This window comes from Dermacentor variabilis, chromosome 5 (assembly GCF_050947875.1).
Source record: "Dermacentor variabilis isolate Ectoservices chromosome 5, ASM5094787v1, whole genome shotgun sequence".
NCBI classification, from domain to species: domain Eukaryota; kingdom Metazoa; phylum Arthropoda; class Arachnida; order Ixodida; family Ixodidae; genus Dermacentor; species Dermacentor variabilis.
In genome coordinates this window covers 185,219,831-185,240,285 of record NC_134572.1, presented here as the reverse complement: position 1 = coordinate 185,240,285, position 20,455 = coordinate 185,219,831, and the positions used below count along the sequence as shown (strand labels likewise).

The 20,455-nt window shown below is 49.1% G+C and overlaps 1 protein-coding gene across 2 annotated transcripts in view; it reads left to right on the top strand.

The window, feature by feature from the left end:
* The window catches only part of LOC142583389 (protein roadkill-like), a 346,742-nt gene that overhangs the window by 131,495 nt on the left and 194,792 nt on the right, over positions 1 to 20,455 (top strand). For both annotated transcript variants that reach the window (XM_075693832.1, XM_075693831.1), the window contains exon 2: positions 17,968 to 18,040. In XM_075693832.1, the coding sequence (XP_075549947.1) occupies positions 17,968 to 18,040 (73 nt within the window). The remainder of the gene's footprint in view (positions 1 to 17,967; positions 18,041 to 20,455) is intronic.

The window sequence follows — 20,455 nt, the reverse complement described above, 5'->3', positions numbered from 1 at the left end:
CTGGATGATCAGTTTTGGCAGTTCCGCGAATTCTATCTGATCTCTTGAGTTGGGTACTTTCATTCTTTGTTGTTTCTTTATTAGGTCCTTCGTTACTTGGGACAGCTTGCCTACTGGTGGCCTTGGTGCCTTACCTCCCACTAACTGCTACTTCTGAAGCCAGCCTAGTTACGGTTTCATTCATTGCCTGTATGTCATCTTCATCTCTGCATATTTGTTTGCAAGCACCAGCTTGCATTGGTCTGCTTGTACCCTTACTGCGTCTAATTTGGCCTGTTTCTTCTTGACTAATTTTACTCTTTGTCTCTTCAAATTGAGGTGAATCCTCGGCCTCACTAACCTATGGCCACCGCACCTAACACTTGTTCATCCTGCACTATGCTGGGATCAGCAGGAAGTATGAAATCTATTTCATTTCTCGTCTTTCACTGCACATGAAACGGTTTATGATGGCAGCTTCTCCTTCACGCCCTCGATCTCCCGCGAAGCCTCTACACCGCGGAAACCGGCCGCCACTTTGCCGTCGCGGTTCGGTCACGCGCGGAAAACGGCGTCGTACGCTTGACGTCAACCGCGCCGAGGAGGAGGAGGGCACAAAGAAGAGAAAGGCCCCGGGTCCCGGCCGGCCGGCGTTGCGCCACGGCCGACGCCGCCGACGCTTGCGCCAGCGTGCACGAGGCCCTGGGCTCGTTCGCCGCGGCCCCGACAGTATCGACGTGTTTCGCCGCCGCCAGCGAAGCCCGGGCTGCCTGCCTCTGCAGCGATGCTGCTGCTGCCGCAGTTTCTTTTTCAAGGGCGCCACGTGGCTCGGCCGAGCGGAGAAATACGGCTGCTGCTGGCTGTTGCGATGGGCCGCGCTCGCCTCTCTCTCTCTCTCCCTGCCCTGCAACTCTCCTGCGCATCGCGGTCTTCCAGGCCTGCAGTTTTTGTGCGTGGACACGTAGTCCCGTTATAATTTGTCTGCGACAACTTTCGGGTTCCATATCGTCACGCTTCTCGCTTTTGTGTTGCTTTCCTTTCTGACGCCATCCTCAATTCAGAAAGGAGAAGGGGCGAGGTGCGTGCGCGTGTTTATTCCCCACGTCTGTCTGTCTGTCTGTCTGTCTGTCTGTCTGTCTGTCTGTCTGTCTGTCTGTCTGTCTGTCCGTCCGTCTGTCCATCTGTCTGTCTGTCTGTCTGTATGTCTGTCTGTCTGTCTGTCTATCTGTCTGTCTGTCTGTCTATCTATCTATCTATCTATCTATCTATCTATCTATCTATCTATCTATCTATCTATCTATCTATCTATCTATCTATCTATCTATCTATCTATCTATCTATCTATCTATCTATCTATCTATCTATCTATCTATCTAAATCTCTACCTGCCTGCCTGCCTGCCTGCCTGCCTGCCTACCTACCTACCTACCTACCTACCTACCTACCTACCTACCTACCTACATACATACATACATACATACATACATACATACATACATACATACATACATACATACATACATACATACATACATACATACATACATACATACATACATACATACATACATACATACATACATACATACATACATACATACATACATACATACATACATACATACATACATACATACCTAAAAACACAATCATGTTGTGAGTACCAGAAGGTGGATTCTACCTTTCTACGCTCATTCGCGTAGGTCATCTTCCGGCATGAAACATCGCGCTTGACACTTGGTGAATAATTGCCTACGCGACGAAATGTCGCGTGTCAAACTCTGGTATTGCCACACAACATGTGCTCACAGTTGATTCCGGGAGTTCGGGCTAGCATTGTTTATTTATTTATTTATTTATTTAATATGCATTATTTAATTTAATGCATTATTGGTATAATGCATTCACCGCGAAGGTTTCCTGAATGCCAAAGCCCTAAAAGCAAAATTAATTTGCGACCACAGCTCGCTGCCTGAGTCCTCGTGCATGTTATGCGTTTATCAAATTCCATGCCTTGGGGGGCTTTCAGGCTTCATGCATAGACAAAGAAAGAATCAAGCCGTTTGCGGCAAGGGCATTCTTAAAACTTGGCGTATACAGGCCGGTGTATTAGAGACAGGAATGAGTGCTGCAGGCAGCACGCACACACTGTAGGGCTCAGTGTTTAATTCCTTCTTTTTCTTATGTTCCTTCTTTGTATCCGCGTTGTGCTTTGCGCTGCTTCATCGCTAGCGACGAACTATGTCCTTCCATGGACATGCGAACACAGACACACAAACGCCCAAGGAACGTTGTGTGACATCGGGTTCGTGTGACTACGCGTTAGGAAACGCCACTTTAGCGGTCGTCGGCCAAATAAATAAATAAATAAATAAATAAATAAATAAATAAATAAATAAATTTTTGGTTCACGCTAGCAAATGCGACAAGAGAGGTAAAAAAAAAAGCAGGAAATTGCCGGATATTCTTTCTGCTTGAACCTCATGCCGCGGTGAACTACGCAGAGGCAGCTGGCAACGGCTGACTGTCAGTGCTAGGAGTCGCCTTTCCGTGCGTGCGTCAGTTTTATGCCCGTGTCACACGGGCGTTTGGAAGGCCTTCCAACCGATAGTCAGTTGACTGAAAGGTCAAGTTCGAGCTGCTACACGGGTGGTTTCGAAGGCCGCCGAGTCAATAGTCTATCGAGTCAACGGAGCACCCTACAACTCTATCGAAATCTCGATGGCCTTTGAAGAACGGAAGCGGAAACAGCGCGAACATGTCCTCTCGTTCACAGTGCGCTCATACTCACGGCAAGAAAAAAAAATGCTGTAAAATACTATATATGAGTGTTATTATAATTATTCAATAAAGTGTGTTTGCCGCTTGATATGTGCGAACTGCACATACTCTCGACAACAGCGACGTGCTTGTGTTCATTCCTTCCTCCACGTTGCCTAGTACATTCTCCCTCTACTCCATGTGCCTTTTTTTAATGTATAAACAAACAAACAAAATTTATAGTGCTTTCAATGTTGTTTAACTTTTTGTGACATGAAAGCGAAAATAAAGATCCGCAGCGCCACACGATTTTGCGAGGCACGCCTGAACCACTCAACGGACTTTGAAAAGTGCCGTGTAGCTGCGCGACCACTCCTTTGAGTCGACAGAGTTGTGGCGTTTCGAAGGCCGTCGTCTGGAAGGCCTTGCAAATGTGCCCGTGTGACACAGGTATTAGACAATTCTCGAACGATCACTTTTCGGCGATATAACCTTTAGTGTGCGCTCATTGGCTGGTTGAGCAAAACCGAATGAGCTGATTGGCTGGTTTCGCACTGCGTCACACAAAGGAGATACGTATGAAAAAGGTGCTATAGTATCGCCGAAACTGATCGTCCAAAAGTATGTTCCCATATCGAGGTACCGTGAATGGCTAGGGCCTATAATAGAATTGGAACCACGAAAAAAAAGAAACGAAACCGCCTTTATATGTTTATGACAATACAACAGAAGACAAAAGAGAAGAACGTGCGACCTGTCACGCTTTACAGAATAGGAATACGGGGCCAAATTCGCGACGCTTTTCTTTCGTAAGTGCAGTTTATCATTGGCCGGGTGCTTTCGCTAATGGCATGTCCGACATCACTATTGGCTAGCATCTCTGATCCTACGAATAGTTCTAGCGTAAGAACTTTTTTTCCTTTTTCTTCTCTTTTTTCTTTCTTTTTTAAGAATATGGGCCCTGCTTTATTGCTTGTTATTCAGTAGTAGACAGCAAAAGCCGGTACATTTGACCGCCGGCCGCCTTCCCGACTGGGTCAAGTCGGGACTTTGAACTTTTACTAAAGGTTGGGACTGTCCCGTTGCACTTGGTATCGTTGGCAACCTTTATTATAATGACATCTGCTCGCGCCAGTTAATTTTATATCTTTAAAGATGGACTACATTGTATTTTAAGAGAGCCAGAGACAGAACTTATGAAGTTTCAATAACTTTTACTGAGCCGCAGTTGCCCAAATACGAAATAAAAATTTAAATAATTACTTCGAGATCCGTAACGACGCGCGGACGTATACCAGCGCTTAGGTTCTGGCGCATAATTCAAGAAATCGAACTTTGAATTTCACTTTCTCTTCTAGCAGTGCAGTTATTACGGCGAAATGACAGAAATATACCGTATATACTCGTGTGTGGTCGCACTTTTCTTTTTCTAAAATCTTGGCTGAGTGCGGCCCTTACACGAATCTGGTTCGTCTGCGGTACCTCAGCAGTAGCAGAGGGTAAGAGAGGCGCAAGTGACAACGCTGCAGTAGACGACCTCAGAGGCCGGCCCATCGTCCCACACCAGCGCTGCCCCAAACAGGGCTCCCTTTAGAATCTGAATGCCGCCGGTCTGATTGGAAACACTGTCAACACAGTCGAGACGACGCGCCACAGAAAGAAACAATGGCGTGGCAGCGTCGGCCTGAGCGGTGTCGACGAAAAAGCAGCTAGCGTCATCTAGCGGCAACGGGACTAACTTCGCTTTCCGGCAGGACGTTTTGAAATTTTTCCCGATATTTTACCCTCCGAAGTGGGCGCGCGGCCCTTACACGAGCATATACGGTAGTTTATAGACAGATAAAATACTCTATCTGTCTATAAACTGATTTCTAGTTTCTCTGTTTATGTCCCTTTAAGTGATCGTGTGTGCAGCCTGAAGTCCGACTCAGCTTTGTTGAACACAAATGAAGCCAAATTTATTTCTAGCGTAAGGCACAAAAATACATGCATACGCTGGCGCCGTACATCGGAGCGCAGCCTTCCTGGTGCTTTCAACGACTCCCACAGTCGGTGCTCGTAGACACAATCGAACCCCAAACATCGTGCCCGCTATAACGACCCTGCATGGAAATGATCCCAAGCCGAGTTTCAATAGCCAAAGCAGAGTTCAGGACGGTATATTCAGTTGGGCTATATATTCAATTGGTTCATGCCTAAGACGATGTCCAAATCGTATAAAAATGGGGATTCTTCACGGGTCAGACAAACAGACGAATAAATTAATTGTATATTTCTTATGTGGATATTCACTCTCCTTCCCGTTTTTCTTCACACGGATACTAAAGATAGGTTTCCTTAAACTAATTTTTTAGATATAGCATCCCTTATCCGTCTCTTGCTTGCGTGGGAACCAACAGAGGAATTAATGAAATAACGCAATTTTTGGGGATACTTGAACACGCGTGCGAGTAACGTTGTAATTATCTAAAGATAAGATTCATGAGTCGTTAGAAAGTGCGCGGTAATTACCAACAAGCAATCTGCCAAAATTAAATTGGTTTCTAATTAATAGCGTTATCCGACGTATTGAAGAGGCCCGTTCCTCAAGCACTTCATAATAATGCAAACATTTTATATTGAGTAGTATTGACTTATGTAGTCCTTCACCTATGTTGGGCGGCTAAGCGCGAAATCGCGGGATCGAATCCCTGCCCACGGCGGCCGCATTTCGATGGGGGCGAAATGCGAAAACACCCGCGGTGCTTAGATTTAGCTGCACGTTAAAGAACCCCAGGTGGCCCAAATATCCGGAAGCCCTCACTACGGCGTGCCTCATAATCATATCGTGTTTTTGGCACAGGAAACCCCATAATTTAATATTTTTTAAGCTCTTGACCTATTAACGCGCAGTTTTTCTGCGATGAAAACGGAATTCCTAACACTGAATATTTGCTCGCAGAAATATTTCCGTTCATTTCATATCCGCTTATTTGCTCTTCCATTTGTAACTAAGAAGGGGCCTAGATCGGCGCATGTTACCAATTTAGTGCAAGACTGCAGCCTCTTGGCATTCGGCAGTTTTCCCTTTTTTTATCCGTTCCGCTCTCCTGCAAGCTGCGGTCTAGCGTGCGCCCGTAAAAACGGCGCGTGCCGCGGTCGGTGGCGCACTTTCCTAAATATACCGGCTGGCACGCTCCTTTCCTCGTTCTCGGTCGAGTTCGATCAGCGCGGAGGGCACGTGGTCGTGTGCGATCGCGGCGGACGTTGGGAGCGTTGCGAGTCCCGTGGCATATGGCCGGTCGTGGCCGCGCCCGTGCGTGGAGTGACTTGTCTCCAGGTGGCCAGAAATCAATCGGCGCAGCGATAGCGCCGAGGGGGGGGGGTGGGGGGGGGAGGAGGGTACGCGCGTGTCCTTCCGGCGTCGGCGATGACGCGGTCGCGGCGACCTTGCGGCGTCGCTAGAGATCAAGGCTGCGCGTCCAAGGTGAAGCCCGCTGCCGAGGGCGAGGGACGCCCTCCGCCGGCGGCCTCGGCTGCTGCTGACGTCGTCGGCGCTGCGCAGCCGCCGCCGCTCGCGGGCTGCCGCTGCACTGCGCTCGCTCCTCCCTGGACGCTGCGCTCCACCGTGCAAAGCGGGCCCGCTCGTTGGGGTCGAAGCGCCGAGCGACAGCGCGGCACCCCTGGCAGCGCGCACGGTACCGCAGCACTCAGCGAAGCTGAGTTCCTAACCGCGCGTCCGTCTGGAATGAGAGGGAAGGCGAGAATGGGTAGACTGTTCACGCAGTGGTGGACTGTGGTGGAAATAAAGAAAGCGACTAAATGTCACTTGGGAAGCCATAGTTAGCTGTAGTGCTTTCACTTCGGCGGAGGGTTTGCTGACCGCATCAGGGCACTGTTCAGTTCGTGCCGAGCAGTCGGGATGCGAGGCCCGAGTGTTCGTCGCCGCGTGACCACGGCAGCAGTGCCCCGGCGCTGTCGCTCGATAGTACGTCCCGCATTGGTTCAAATGTGTACTACTACACCGCAGGGTCAAGCTTTCGATGGTCTTCGCAGCACCGTTAGTCCGTAGTCGCGAGGCCGAGGCGTTGTATGCGAGCTCGACACGCAGCCGCGTCGCTCATTGCTGCCGAGAAATGTTACGCGCTCGGTTCGGGTGCGGTTGCCGGACCTGGGACTGTTGGCTGGCTGCAGCTGGTTACTGCTTGCCGCGTTCGTTGCTGCAGCCACGGTGGCTTCACAACCGCTGCACTCCTATGCGCAAGTGCGGCGAGTTTGTCGCGGATATCCATATCTCACCGTATACATAAAGGGGAGCCGCGTGGTGTTCCTTGTTAGGAGTCGGGCGCCGTTTCTCGTTGGCCGGCAGTGGCCATGTGGCTAACCCTGCTTTCGTGAAAGGAAGGAGAGACGCGTTTGCCGCCGAGATAACCGCAGCGTTGTGGGCTAGTTCGGAAGCGGCTTAATTAGGTACACGCTGTTAAGAACGGCCCAGCTGAGGTGCAAGTGTTGCCAGCCAGTTGCGACAACGGGCGTCAACGCTTCCTGGAGCGCCTCCGGAAACCTCTAGCCACGGCGTCACTAAGTCGCCATTGTGACTGAATGCATTCGGCGGGCCAACTATTGTTACCGAACCCACCAACGCCGCCCTGTTCTGCTATGAGTGGGGGAGTCCGCGGGAACGTCGACGAAGGCCCCTTCCCACGCGCCGACCAAGACACAGGACAATGGCTACCGGAGCGCGCTACCCTGCTCGGCTCCTAGTTGTATGAAGCCCATCTGACGTCGGCTCCGGACCGTGCACCTGTGCGTGTGTGTGTTGTAAGATTCGTCGGACGATCTCGCCGCTGCCACCATTTGTTAGAGTTGTCGGACCATCTACGAGCAGTAGGCCGATCTCACCGCTGCCATTCAGATGTAAGATTTGGCAGTCGTAGCTGTAGGAAGGAGCTTGACTCTTGTCGGGACTTAGGAGAGCAGGATTTATTTACATGTTATTTACAGTTGAACATGAGATACATCGACAGTCTAGCGTGACAAATGGAGCCCGCAAGACGAGCAAACAGCTTACGAGCACACAGCTCACGAGTACATTTCGAGCATGACAACGAGCGCACTCTAGCAGCCGACAATCGCTGCTTATAAGCACTCTACTCGACGTCATAGTTCGACGTCATTGAAGATGACACGCTCTTTTGGAGGAGGCGGGCTCTCGACTTGGAGGAGGATGAGGGCTCTCGACTTGGAAGAGGATGAGGGCTCTCACACACGCACACACACATACACACATAGGTGAAATGGTCCGGAGCCGACGTCAGAGGGGCTTCGTCGAACTCGGAGCCGTCCCGGGTGGCGTGCCCGGGTAGCACATTGTCTGGTGTCTCGAAAAGTGCATGGGGAGGTTCCGCCAATTACCTCCCCTCGAGAACTCCCCTGAGCTGACCCCTCGCCACGTGGCTGCCGGTTATCCGCAGTTCTCTGAAGTGCGCCACCGTCCCGTTCGGATCGGAACACGTGCAGCGGGCTGAAATAGCTGCAGGCCGATCCTAACAGTGTGTATGTGCGTGTGTGTGTGTAAGCCGTCCCTGGCAGAGGCGGTGTGTTTAAAATGACTGGACGAACGTTTCCGTCCCCTTGGAATCAGGGGCGGACCTAGCGCTTATAAGCCGCTGTTGTGCGGATGCTCGACAGTTTTCTTAAGCAGTCATGTTGGACTGAGACACTTTCTCAAGCAGTCGTGTTAGACTGACGTACTTTCTCTCGGAGTCATGCTAGACTGATGAACTGCATGTAAATACTGTAAATAAACCCATATTCCTCGTTCTCGATGAGAAGCAGTCCTTTCCTTCATCAAAGTCCTCAGCGTGGATAAGTTGGACGACGGCATGGGCCAGCTACCTTCTAATTCATGCCGGACTCCAATCTTGACAACGGATCACGTGCGATGGGATTGAGCCCCCAACCCTAACAACGCGCGCTTTGCCTTGAACAGCTGTGTAAACCCGATAGCGGTGCCACGGTGCACCGCTACGAGAAAGCTCCTGCCTTTTTGTGACGTACGTCTCTAACGCAAATGCCCTGTACGATCGAACATGTTACGTCCTCGTGTTTGTGCGTTCGGCCACTATACCTCTCACTGCAAGCGGATCCCGGCTTGCGAATTTGATTTGATGGCGCCAATTTGATGGGATGAAGCATCGGTGATTTCTCGCCCAATCGGTGTTTAAAGTGGTAGATGCACTCAAACGTTTTTGCGTAATCCTCGGTGGAAGCTCTCCAAGTGTGTCGTGATTGCCGCGCCACGCTAAGCCGCGTTGGGGATAGCACGCGATGTGTGCGTGCGCGCGTACTAGTAAACTCTGTGTAAAGCGATTAAACGCCTGTGTTTCGCGTGACTCGAACCAAACCTTTTAATGAACAGGCATGTTGCAAAATTATGCGACCAGGGACATATCGTTGCTGTAATTACCTTGAGCTGGTCTAAATATTTCTGTGCTGCGTCTATTATTGGGCTGATTGCTTTAAGATTAATTGCGATGTAAAATGAAAGGTTCGTGTTTTGCGTAAGCCGTGCCGAAAAATTTGTAGCGCGTGTTCTAAACGACCATGGCCGTTTGCATAAAGGTACCTTCTGCGTAGTTTATATATTTTTAATGTGAACAAATATTACTCTAAATGTTTGTATGGGACGCGGGTTGAAGGAAAAAGGCAAGGTTTAATAATTAACGGCACTGCGAATTTGCGCGGATGAAAAGGCACTATCGCTATCGAGCGTGCTTCTGAATACTTCCGCGTGTTGACCGCAAAACAAGAAGACCGGGCTGACGCGATCATTTTGCTTTGGTCACTGGCACGTCGCTCCTTGTCATTCGTGACCGCGCGGTTTCTTTATCGTCTCTCCGAATACAGCTGTCGTGGCTGTCACGTTCGTCGTCAGGGCCCGCGTCGCGCCTTTGCGGCCCCGTATGTGCGTTTTGTCCTTTGCGATGATACGCGCTCGTGTGCGATTATTGTTGGTGCTAGAAGGCGCGGGGACGTCAGTATTGCGCGCTCTTCTGTGTTTATTCGTAGCCAGCGAAAATAACAACGTGAATGGTAACTTTGCGGTATAACAACTGCATCACATGTCTCTGAGCGCGCTCTACAGTATTTCCAGACACAATAATGCTTTAAAATGAAGGCATGTAATTTGCATAATTGATCATAATTAGTGAATGCTTCGCGCTACAAGAATGTATGTAGTAGCTGCAAGACGGCATGCGGGCTGTATACAACCATCTTTGGTGTGCCACTTGTTTTAGATATACGCTATAGAAGTTACGTCAAACACCTTATTGTAGTATACCGGTTGCCTTGGTAGACAAATACGTTAGCTTCTCCGTGACCGACCGATTGGACACTCTTGTATCGTTGTTCCCTTTCGAGCACACGCGCGGTTTCTGCAGTGCTTTTTTTAAGTGCCCCTTTTTTGTTTCTTCGGCTTATATATTTTGCGGTTCCAGAAGCAAACGCGCTGCGCCTTGTGCGAGCTGCTCCGTCTTGGCGAGCCTGGCCTCTCGCAGTGCACCGCGCAGCTTTCACGAATGCGAGCGCACTGCTCTGCGCGCAGAAGCAGAGCGGTCTGGAGGGGGGACACCTTCCGGCACGATGGAGGCGCCGTCGAGAGGCTGCGAAGCCGCAAGGTTGACTTCTTCCTTAAAACCTGCCAGCAATTTTGGAAATTGTGCCGAGGTTTAATAGCACGCGAAGTCGGCAGCAATCAGAGAGCCAGCGGCAACACCAGAGACCAGAAAGGTGGAGAAACTGGCTCGGAGCCATGTTGGCGACTTGACTTGCTAGCCGGTCGGTGTTTCTTTTTTCCCCCACTACTTCTGTTTTTCTCTTAGTCACGAGACCTTTCTGAAACCATGAAAGTGGCTATAATAATACGCGAAACCGTTATATAAGTGTGGAAAACGTAAAAAGGCGTTACTACATAAAACCAGTTCTAAACGTCACTAATCAAACATCTCGAAACTATACTCGAAACCACAGGTAGCATTGTGCTCGTTTAAAACATTGTCAGCTTCAGGAACGCACCCAGACAAAATTACATAATTCCTCGTTATAATCACTACAAATCATTGAGAAAAAATAAATGCGTAAATAAAGGAATGCGGTGCTAGCTCACCAACCGCCTGGTGAAAAGTGAAACTTTTCACCAGACGGAATTATTGCTTCACCCGGATGTGATCCAGGTATCGTGAAGTGCTTCTATCTGATGAGAGCTCATATTTAACTTAGAGCGCAAAAATAAACACACGAACACAAGAAAGGAACACCAGATAGGGCGAGTGCTACTTTAAACTAAAGTTTTTTTCTCGGAAAAACGCCCACTTATCAGTCGAGACAGATCTAAGCAATGGCGGTGCGCGCGCCATGGCGGTGCGTCGGCTGTGGATGGGCTGACACCAAGCGACTTGCGGTCGACTCTGCCAATTCTTCCGCAGAGCGCTGCTCCGTGGAGCGGATCTAGCGGCGGAGCTGCTCCCATCCGCCAATGAAAGATGCGGCAGGCGCCCTCCATCTCCCAATGGGATGGACTCGCTCTGCAAGGAGCATAAATACTACTACCGCAAGGGTTGCGACGCTGCCATTGGAGTTCACCATTAGAAACGAGCTCTGACTCAGGCTTTTATCATGTGGCCAGTGATAGTCTTGCATAAGCCTCTTAGTGAAATATCAATTCTTACAAACTGGCTGAAATCTCAGTATCTTGCACCTCATAAGACTCCAGTATACTTCAAGTGGCCACCGGTAATCTGATATGCCTCATCTCTGGATCTGTGCACTGTGGAGATCCTGGCAACTATAATGCGCTTGAATATTTGGTCGCGAAGCAATATACCCCGAGCGTGCTGTACATAAAGTTCTCGAATCGAACACGAATCTAGAGTGAATCGAGTTCTCTAAATATCGGTTATTCGCAGACTCTTAAGCTTCATGTAACTGCTTTTTTTTTATATTTATAGTCTTGCAGTATCGAGGCTTCTGGGTATCTCGGAAGAAAAATTACCGACGATTACGTTACTTCCTAATGCGAAATTTGAGCGCAGCAAATAAGCTGTTTCACCTTTTGGATAGATTGAGGCAAAGAAATCGAGCAACACATGTATGCGCTATCACAGAATTTTTTTTTTATTTTTCACACGTATTCCTTTAACAAAGACTCCACTAACAGTTCTTGACAGTCATGAAGGAAGCTTTGTGGTCGGAGAAATAGACTGATATATGTTCGACTTGGTACACCAATGCTTGATTCTCAAAGACGAGATCTATACAAGTGCCTCGCGAGGTTGTCACAGCCGTGGGGGAAGCAGAGGCTAAGCACCGCCGCCGAGAAGACCCTGCCGTTCGCGCCGCCGAAGCGGAGGCTCATTGCCGCCGTCGAGAGCAACCAGCAGTAAGCGAGGCTGAAGCAGAAGCTCATCGCCGCCGCCGAGAAGACCCTGCAGTTCGCGCCGCCGAAGCGGAGGCTCATCGCCGCTGTCGAGAGCAACCAGCAGTAAGCGGAAGCGGAGGGGGGCGGCGTGTACACCCAGCGGCAAACGATGGGGGCAGAAGCGCGCGCAGCAAGCGGACAACACGATAAAGGGAGCAGGGAAGAGATAGCAGCGACTGACTGATGCCTTTGACTGATACTCTTTCTGCATGGCGGCGACGGTGTTCTATGCAGTCACGTTATCTTGACTCTCTAGTGGCGTCAGCGGCATCCAGCGGTATCAGTCGGTCGCTGCTAGCGCTGGGGGGATGAAAGGGGGGCGGAGCTGGTTACGAGGCTGACGCCGACGACGACGCGAAACCCAGGAACGGACGCCAAAGAGCTGCGCTCTAAAAAAAATACTATTCTAGACATGCCATCGAAGTGAGGGCAAGTGGTGAACACGAAGAACTGGACGCCATAGAGAAGGCAACGCGTATCGGAAGCAGCAGAGCGAGGGCCCTAGCTGCGACTTCCGCAATATCAACGGCCGCGGTGACTTGTCTGCAACATGTGTAGTCTCTGTATCGGCGACAGTGTGTCACGCGTGTATTTATTTATTTATTTATTTATTTATGAACACTGCGATCTTATACAAGATCTTGGCAGTTTGGTACACGAAGAAGTACAAAAAAAGGAAACAATAAATACAAAACAATGGGAAACTGCACTCAAGTTTCTTCACACAAGCTCTAAAAATAATAATAACCAGTCAACAAGCAACAAAAAAAGTCAAGTAACGTAGCTCAGCAATTTTCAAATCGTACAGTCAAACAGTGACATCAAAACACTCTCAGCAAGCGAAGAATGCTCTTCGTAAAAGATATGTCTCGAAAAGTGATAGTGAGTCCTGTGTTGCAGTTTTGTCGGCCAGCTAATTCCAATCTGCTATGGTTCTAGGAAAAAATGAGTACTTCAAGCAGTTCACACGTGTAGTAAATGAAGCTAGCGAGTGTATGTGTCTGGTATAGCGTATCGTGTGTACGAGAAGGGGAGACGTGTCGATGTTGAATTGACCATTTATTAGCCGGGAAAGAAATTTTAAAGGACGTACACGATCAGTTATAGAAGGCAAGCCGCTCCTAAATAAGAGGTTAGTAATTGCAAGTACGCCTATATGTATTGTAGATCACTCGAACTGCTCTTCTTTTTTTCATGTAAGCTTTACAGCTTTTCAATATCGCTTTTGCTGAAGGGGTCCCATATAGTTACAGCATATTCTAAAACGGGGCGGACAAGTGTTTTGTAAGCCAATAGACGTGCTGTTGGTGTCGAGGATTTTAATACGCGTCTTAGGAAAAACAACTTGCGACGACAGTTTGCTGTTCCTGTGTCAAGGTGCTCTTTGACCAGCAAAGATGCTTTGTTATGCACAAGCCAATGTATTTGCATTGCGTTACCCCTGACAGAAAAGTGTTTTCTGCGCTATAGCGATACAGTAGTGGCTTCGTTTTTGATTATATATATAAAGTGCGCGCGCGCGCGCGCGCGCGCGCGTGTGTGTGTGTGTGTGTGTGTGTGTGTGTGTGTGTGTGTGTGTGTGTGTGTGTGTGTGTGTGTGTGTGTGTGTGTGTGTGTGTGTGTGTGTGTGTGTGTGTGTGTGTGTGTGTGTGTGTGTGTGTGTGTGTGTGTGTGTCCCTTCCGCCATGGCCGGGCAGCAGAGATATGCAGGTATGAATTCCTGCAACGACGAATGGAGAGAGCCGATGGTCTCCGCTGAATCGTTCCTATAAACAGCCAAAGCGCGGGGGCAGCGAAAACAAACTCCGAGTGGCACCTGACGCAGCAGAGATTCTTCGCTTCTGTTTCCTTTTATTTCTCTGCTCTAAATGCTCCCCTGCGTGCTCATTGAATGTAAAGTGTACTGCGTAGGCGAGGGTCGTGCGTATACGTGCACCACGTGAGCTTAGCTTTCGAAGTGCCCGACTGCACAAACGTGCGAGCGATCCGCGATGTTCAGCAATGTTTTACGTTGTGCTTCCCACACACGGACAGTCACTTTACAGGTCTGCAAATAATTAAAAAGAAATAAGACTATATTAATAAAAGCGAAAGAGAAATGGCAGTGTTGTCACACGAAAGCTTGGAAAATTATTTGCCTTGAAAAATATTTACCCGCAAAAGAAAAAAAAAGAAAAAAGAAGAAAAAGAATAAGCAGGGATTGCAGAGAATCACACACAGAAACCGCTGTGCTTCTCAGTCTGGCCCTGTCTTTTCTACACTGAGAAGTTCTGCTGCTGCTGGTGATGATGGTGATGGTAATAATAATAATAATAATAATAATAATAATAATAATAATAATAATAATAATAATAATACAGTCAAATGTCGATACAACGAATCTCAAGGGACCGCTCAAAATCGTTCGTTATATTGAAAAATCTTATTCTCATGGAAAATCGTAAATGCAACGAAAGCAGTCGCCAACCTTTGCTGGGAACACGTCTACAAACGCGTTAATGTGTAAAAGCACGGAAAAATCACTGAGTATTCGGAAATAAATGCACGTTAAATATTTCAATCCCCCACATATTTACAATGTCGATTTGCTTTTTTCCAGTGTTCACTTGAGAAAGAATACCCACCTTTTCTTGCAAAGAGAATTGCCTCCGCTTTTTCTTTTTTGCGTGGTGCTTCCAGAGCTCATCGCGAACGTAGAAACGAACGCCTAACGTTTAAAGCGAGCAAAACAGTCCTCCGACAAACGTTGCGCGGTACCCGGTTGACGCAACAAAGACGGCGAGGGCCGGCGAGGCGCGATTGCAAGCGCAGGCAATGCCGATAGGGCAAACGCGCGTTTAAGAAGGGGCATAGAGAAATATAGGCAGGCATACTGATGATGGTGGTAGTGGCACATACGGAGCATTTGCCGCCGTTTGTGCCGTTGCGAGCAGATTCGTACGTTCGAAATTCGTTATTGGAAAGATACGATGACGATGAAATTCGGTGCGTTATTCTGAAAAATGTGGTATTCTGAAATTCGTTGTAGTGAAAGATTTTCACATTCAACCAATGGGCACTTGGTGGGGGATTTTCGAAAAGGTCGGTAATTTGAAAAAAATCGTTGATGTGAGTTTCGCTCTAACGGCATTTCACTGTATATTTTATTCACATCAATCAATGAATCGCGACCAGCTAGTCAGACTCAGTATTTTTTTCCCTGCTAATGGGATCGTTCAGTAATCGGAAAAATTGGGCTAGTTGGTTAGTAATCATGATACCTTGCTGGTGAAGCAGCGCGCTGACACGGACACAGTGAAGACACACAAGAAAAGACGACACTCGCTGCGACACTCGTTGTGGGAGACCACGCGTCCACACTTGCCTAGACCAAAGAAGCACAAACCATCGGAAGGCAGGGTGGTCACCTTAGCAGACACCACTGTTCCCGAGAACAACAACAACAAAAAAGCAGCTAGTGTCGTTTTTTTTCTTGTGTGTCTTCACTGTGTCCGGGTCAGTGCGCTGCTTCACGAGCAACGTGTGATAACGGGATCGTGTGGAGCCCTCGGGGCTGAGGTTCGTCGGCGTTTCGGCGGGATGGGCGGGCGCGATGTCGGGAGCGGCCAATCGTTGACGCTGCAGGCGACGTGCGTCGCACAGGCGCTGTCGTGTCCCCGGTGCGCAGCTAGTCGCGTGCTGACTTCGCAGCTATGCTCGCGCTCCCCATGTCGTGCAGCGGTGCAGTAAACGTTGCTGGCTGGGGCATAGTTCGCAGTCGTCTTTAACTATCGTGTAGTACGCGGAAAACAAAGGAAACGAGGACATGAGAGAAGCTACCGTAGCGCTAGCTATACTAGCTGTTTGTTTCATGGCGAAGAACGTGTTTCGTACAGGGTGTTTCAGCGAACACTTTCCAAAAATTTTTAAACTTGTCTTTGGCAGATAGCACAACGCTAGTCCATGGGCTCCAAGAGGCGGATATTACTTGCACAAAAAATTGAAATGACCAATCGACTAATTAACAAAGTTCCACTAATTAAGTTTTTAACTAATTACCTTATGCTACATATTTTAATTCACAAATTCTAGCGCGTGAGACTGCGAAGCACGTCCACTTTAAAAGAATTGTGGCAACTACACCATTTACGAGATATGCGCTGTCAGATTTGCGGTAAGAATGCACTGTAGTTCCACTTACTTTCTTAACAAAACGTCGTCTTATACACTGAAGCACAATATTAACTGGAACGCCAGTGTATTTCTCCGCAAAGTTCGGGAATTATCTCGAAACTGGTGTCGCCCTGAGAGTTTGTTCCGAGTGGATCCACTGTGCGAGCTCCCCGGCTAGAATTTGTGAATTGCAATATGTGCCATAAGGTAATTCGTTAGAAGCTTAATTAGTGAAATTCTGTTAATTAGTCGATTACGCGTTTGAATTTTTCGTGCAAGTAATATCCGCGGTTTTGAGTAGACAAGCCCACGGACTAGAATTGTGCTATCTGCCGCAGGCAACTTTAAAAAAAAAATAGTTTTAAAAGCGTTCGCTGAAACACCCGATATAGCGATAAGTGGTTGACGTCAAAAGCGGCGATTCAAACTCAAACAGAGTTTCTGAAGGCGGGAAACGGGGGGCGTGGGCAAGAAGGTAATGACGCTCAAATAAATGCAGACGGTAACATCGGTTGACCAACGAAGCGAACGTCTTTAGTAGTACGCAAGCACACGCCTATATCGCTGCACATATCCGCCGATATTCCGCCGGTCCACCTCAGTTTTCCGCTATAATGTGCAGGGACACTAGCACGCGGGGAACCAGCTAATAGTACCTATACTCCGTCCCACGCACAGCAGACGGCGCTGCGGAAGCTACGCAAGAAGTTCGGTCAAGGAACGTTGTCGCTCGGCGGCGTCCGTGCTTCGCTGCGCGCCAACAGCGTGCACGTGAGCCTCCTCGCGAAGGGCTGCAAATAAAAAAAAACCCGAAGCGAACTCCAAAAATGAATATGATCTGAAACAACGCATTGGCAGCCGTTTACCAGTGTATGTTTGTTTCTGATGATTAAAACTTGTTTCATTCAATACTGAGTCCATATAAAAGACTGTTGCGCACAATGGCGGTCAAAAAGCATCGAACTATATCCAAATTGCAAACGAAGCCACTGCAAGAAGTCTCTCTAGCCTCCACTGCGTTGACTGCTATGTATGGAATGGAAATGGTGTTTTTTTTTCTTTCCTTTTTGAAAGAGCGGCTGGGTTGTCTCCACCTAACTGCTGACTCGCCCCCACTCGCATTGGACTTAAGTCCAGAGGACCTCCTTTACCGGCTGTATTGTTTTGCTCCCTGGGAGAATACAACCGGTAACAGAGGTTCCTCGACATGAGACCGATGCATATGTGGTATTCGCCCCATTAGTGTAGTAGGACATTTGAATGCAGCGCGTTGATTATGCAACGAAACTTGCGTCGAACGTACCCAGGTGCGAATATTGCAATTGCCATTCGGTATGCTAGTGCGTTTTCTATGAACCGAGGGGCGTTTATGGCTGTTCCTAAGTGTTGGTGCATACAAGAACGAAATTGGGGACAGCGATTTAGAACAACACGGACAGCAGCGACACGGTATCTGCTTATTTCTTTTTTTTCCTTTATCGTCTGTTCTAATTCTGTTTGAACCATATATGAAGGAGGCTCGGTTTGGACTCTAAAGCATGAGACCTTACATCCTGTAGGCTCGATTATTAGAAAAGCATAATGCTGATGCGGGTGCTGGTTTTGTTTCTTGCAGCGCAACCTCGCCTTTCTCGCTTCCTGAAGTTGGTCGAAGAACTCGCTCGAACAGCGCGCCGACGAGAACAAACGTGAGTATGCGCATGTCTCTTCTTGTCAATGACGTCATGCCTGGCGTAAACCCATCTCGTGTTGCCGCGCGGAAACGTCCGCTGCTAAACGTCGCAGAAGGTGACCGTCTCTGTCCTTCTCTCCGCGGTGCCTGTGCCAGGGAACGGGCACGTTAGCCAAATAATGAAATCGCGTCTGCTTGATTGTTCGCGCATGGCCTCCGAGATTGCGCGCGCACGGAGTCCTTGCGGACGGGATCTCGAAGACCATGGTTCGTATAACTTTGTTGGGCCTGGTTTGCCGTGCTTTTCGTGCCGCTGCCGGCACTACGCGTAGCGAACCACATAATCTCTGCTGCAGTAAATGTGATCCCTGCTGCCATTCTTTTCTGTCAACGACTACGCTAAAGAAACAGCCAGAAGGTAGATACTTTATGTAGCCGCTGCGAATCCCCTGAGAAAAATTGAAGTGGGCGGCACAGATAAAAGGCTTGCTGATCTAGGTGCAGCACGGAACCATAGTGAGACTGCAAACACAAGAAGGGACGCATCTAAGATGGGTAAATAATTAGATGTACCAGCTGCAGTCACTGTACGTCGACAGCGTGCAAGTGCTCGTCGTGAGCAACAAGTACGCTTCGTGAGTGTGAAAAAACTTCATTTGTCGTTGCCATATTTTTTCCAAGAGAGTGTGTGGAAGCATAATTTAAAATTAGCCAAACATTTTTATCAACTGTCAAAATCCGCAAATAAAAAAGAAAAACGGAATTCGTGGACATGTGCCTTTCGTCCGTTAGAACAACTGTTTCGTATCTAAACATGCCTATGATCCGTCATATCAGGCGGGAAACTTGCTAAAGCGACAACAGTGTATTAGATGAGGGTTTGTGACTGGTCGTCATCCAAACATGTTGTTACGTTTCGCCTACGACGCGCGGTAATGCCGGCGCGCATGCAACGGACGCCGGGGCTTCGTTCAAAGCGGCAGACATTTTGGCCCGTTCGGCGCCGCCGCTACGCCTCCCCGCCAAGCGCGTCCAGGCATGTTCCAATGCCACGTGTCTTCATGTGCGTGTGTGTGTGTATGTGCACGTTGGTGCCCACGCTTGTCGAAGCGCGGCAGCCGGGGAGAGGAGCTCCCCCAACTGTGAAGCGAGGAGGTCTGACCGGCGCCGGCCCGGCGGATGCGCCACCTTCTCATCCCAACGTGCCCGAGCGGCGCCGGCCCGACGGCTGCGCCACCTTCTCATCCCAACGTTCCCGAGCGGCGCCGGCCCGGCGGCTGCGCCACCTTCTCATCCCAACGTGATCGAGCGGCACAGTCACGTGCGCGTCTATAGAGGCGTTCCTTCTTGCCCTCAACTGCGAGAGTATAAAAGCAGCTGCCCCCGGACGCCCAGAGAGGGCTCCGATTTCTTCTGTTGAGTAACGTGCACTCCCGTCTCTCTACTTCGGTCGACCTGACCGCCCGCTCATTTACGATGCTTGAATAAACAAGTTGTTCTGTTACCAGTCGACTCATGCTTTGCCGGGACCTTCGGATGCTTCCAGTTGTGCCCCAGGCCGCCAGGCCAACGCTACCCTTGGGGCTTGCGACCCAGGTGCAACAACGGGCGTCAGCGCTGAGTTCCCAACAACCGTCTGCCAGCGGTGAGATCGCGACAACGGAGGCCAGCAGCGAAGATATGCGGTTGACTGTATGCTGAGCAGCTCAACGACGATCCGGGAGCAGTGCAACGAGCCCTGTGTGATGACTGGTTGCCTGCAGCGGAACGACTGCGCTGAATTCTTGGCTGCGAGGTTTGGTGAGTGCGGGACTTTCTTCTTCTGAGTTTTGCCAGGCTTTTGTTAGTGTCAGAAACAGAGCTGGTAATTGTGGTTGTCGTTGCTGCCGGGTTAGTTTGCGGCAAGACAATAGTAGGCAGTAGAGAAAGCAGCATTCAGAGCAGCCATGGATTTGAAGTCGTTGCGCAAACCGAAATTGCTGGAGCTTGCAAGAGAGTTGGGTCTGGATGTCTCAGACAAACTCAGAAAACCAGAACTGCTAAGGGCTATTCTTGAGTTAGAGGCTGAGGATGACGAGCTGTCGGAATGCCTTGAGACCATTGAGGAGAGGGCAAAAAGGCAGGAGCGCGAACTTAAAGAGCAAAAAGAGAAACAGGAGCGCGAACTTAAAGAACAAAAAGAGCGAGAGCAACAAGAGAAAAAAGAAGAGCGCGACCGTTAACACGCGTTGGAAATGAAGCGTCTCGAGATTGAGATGGAACGCGCTCGTAATGGAAGTCAGGCACACGGTGCAGGAGAACGAGTATTGCTCAAAATGACTGACCTGATGCGGCCGTTTAAGCTTGGAGAGGACATTGGTTTGTTCCTGGTTAACTTTGAGCGAACGTGCGAGAAGCAGGGGTTCTCTCGGGAAACGTGGCCACAGCGCTT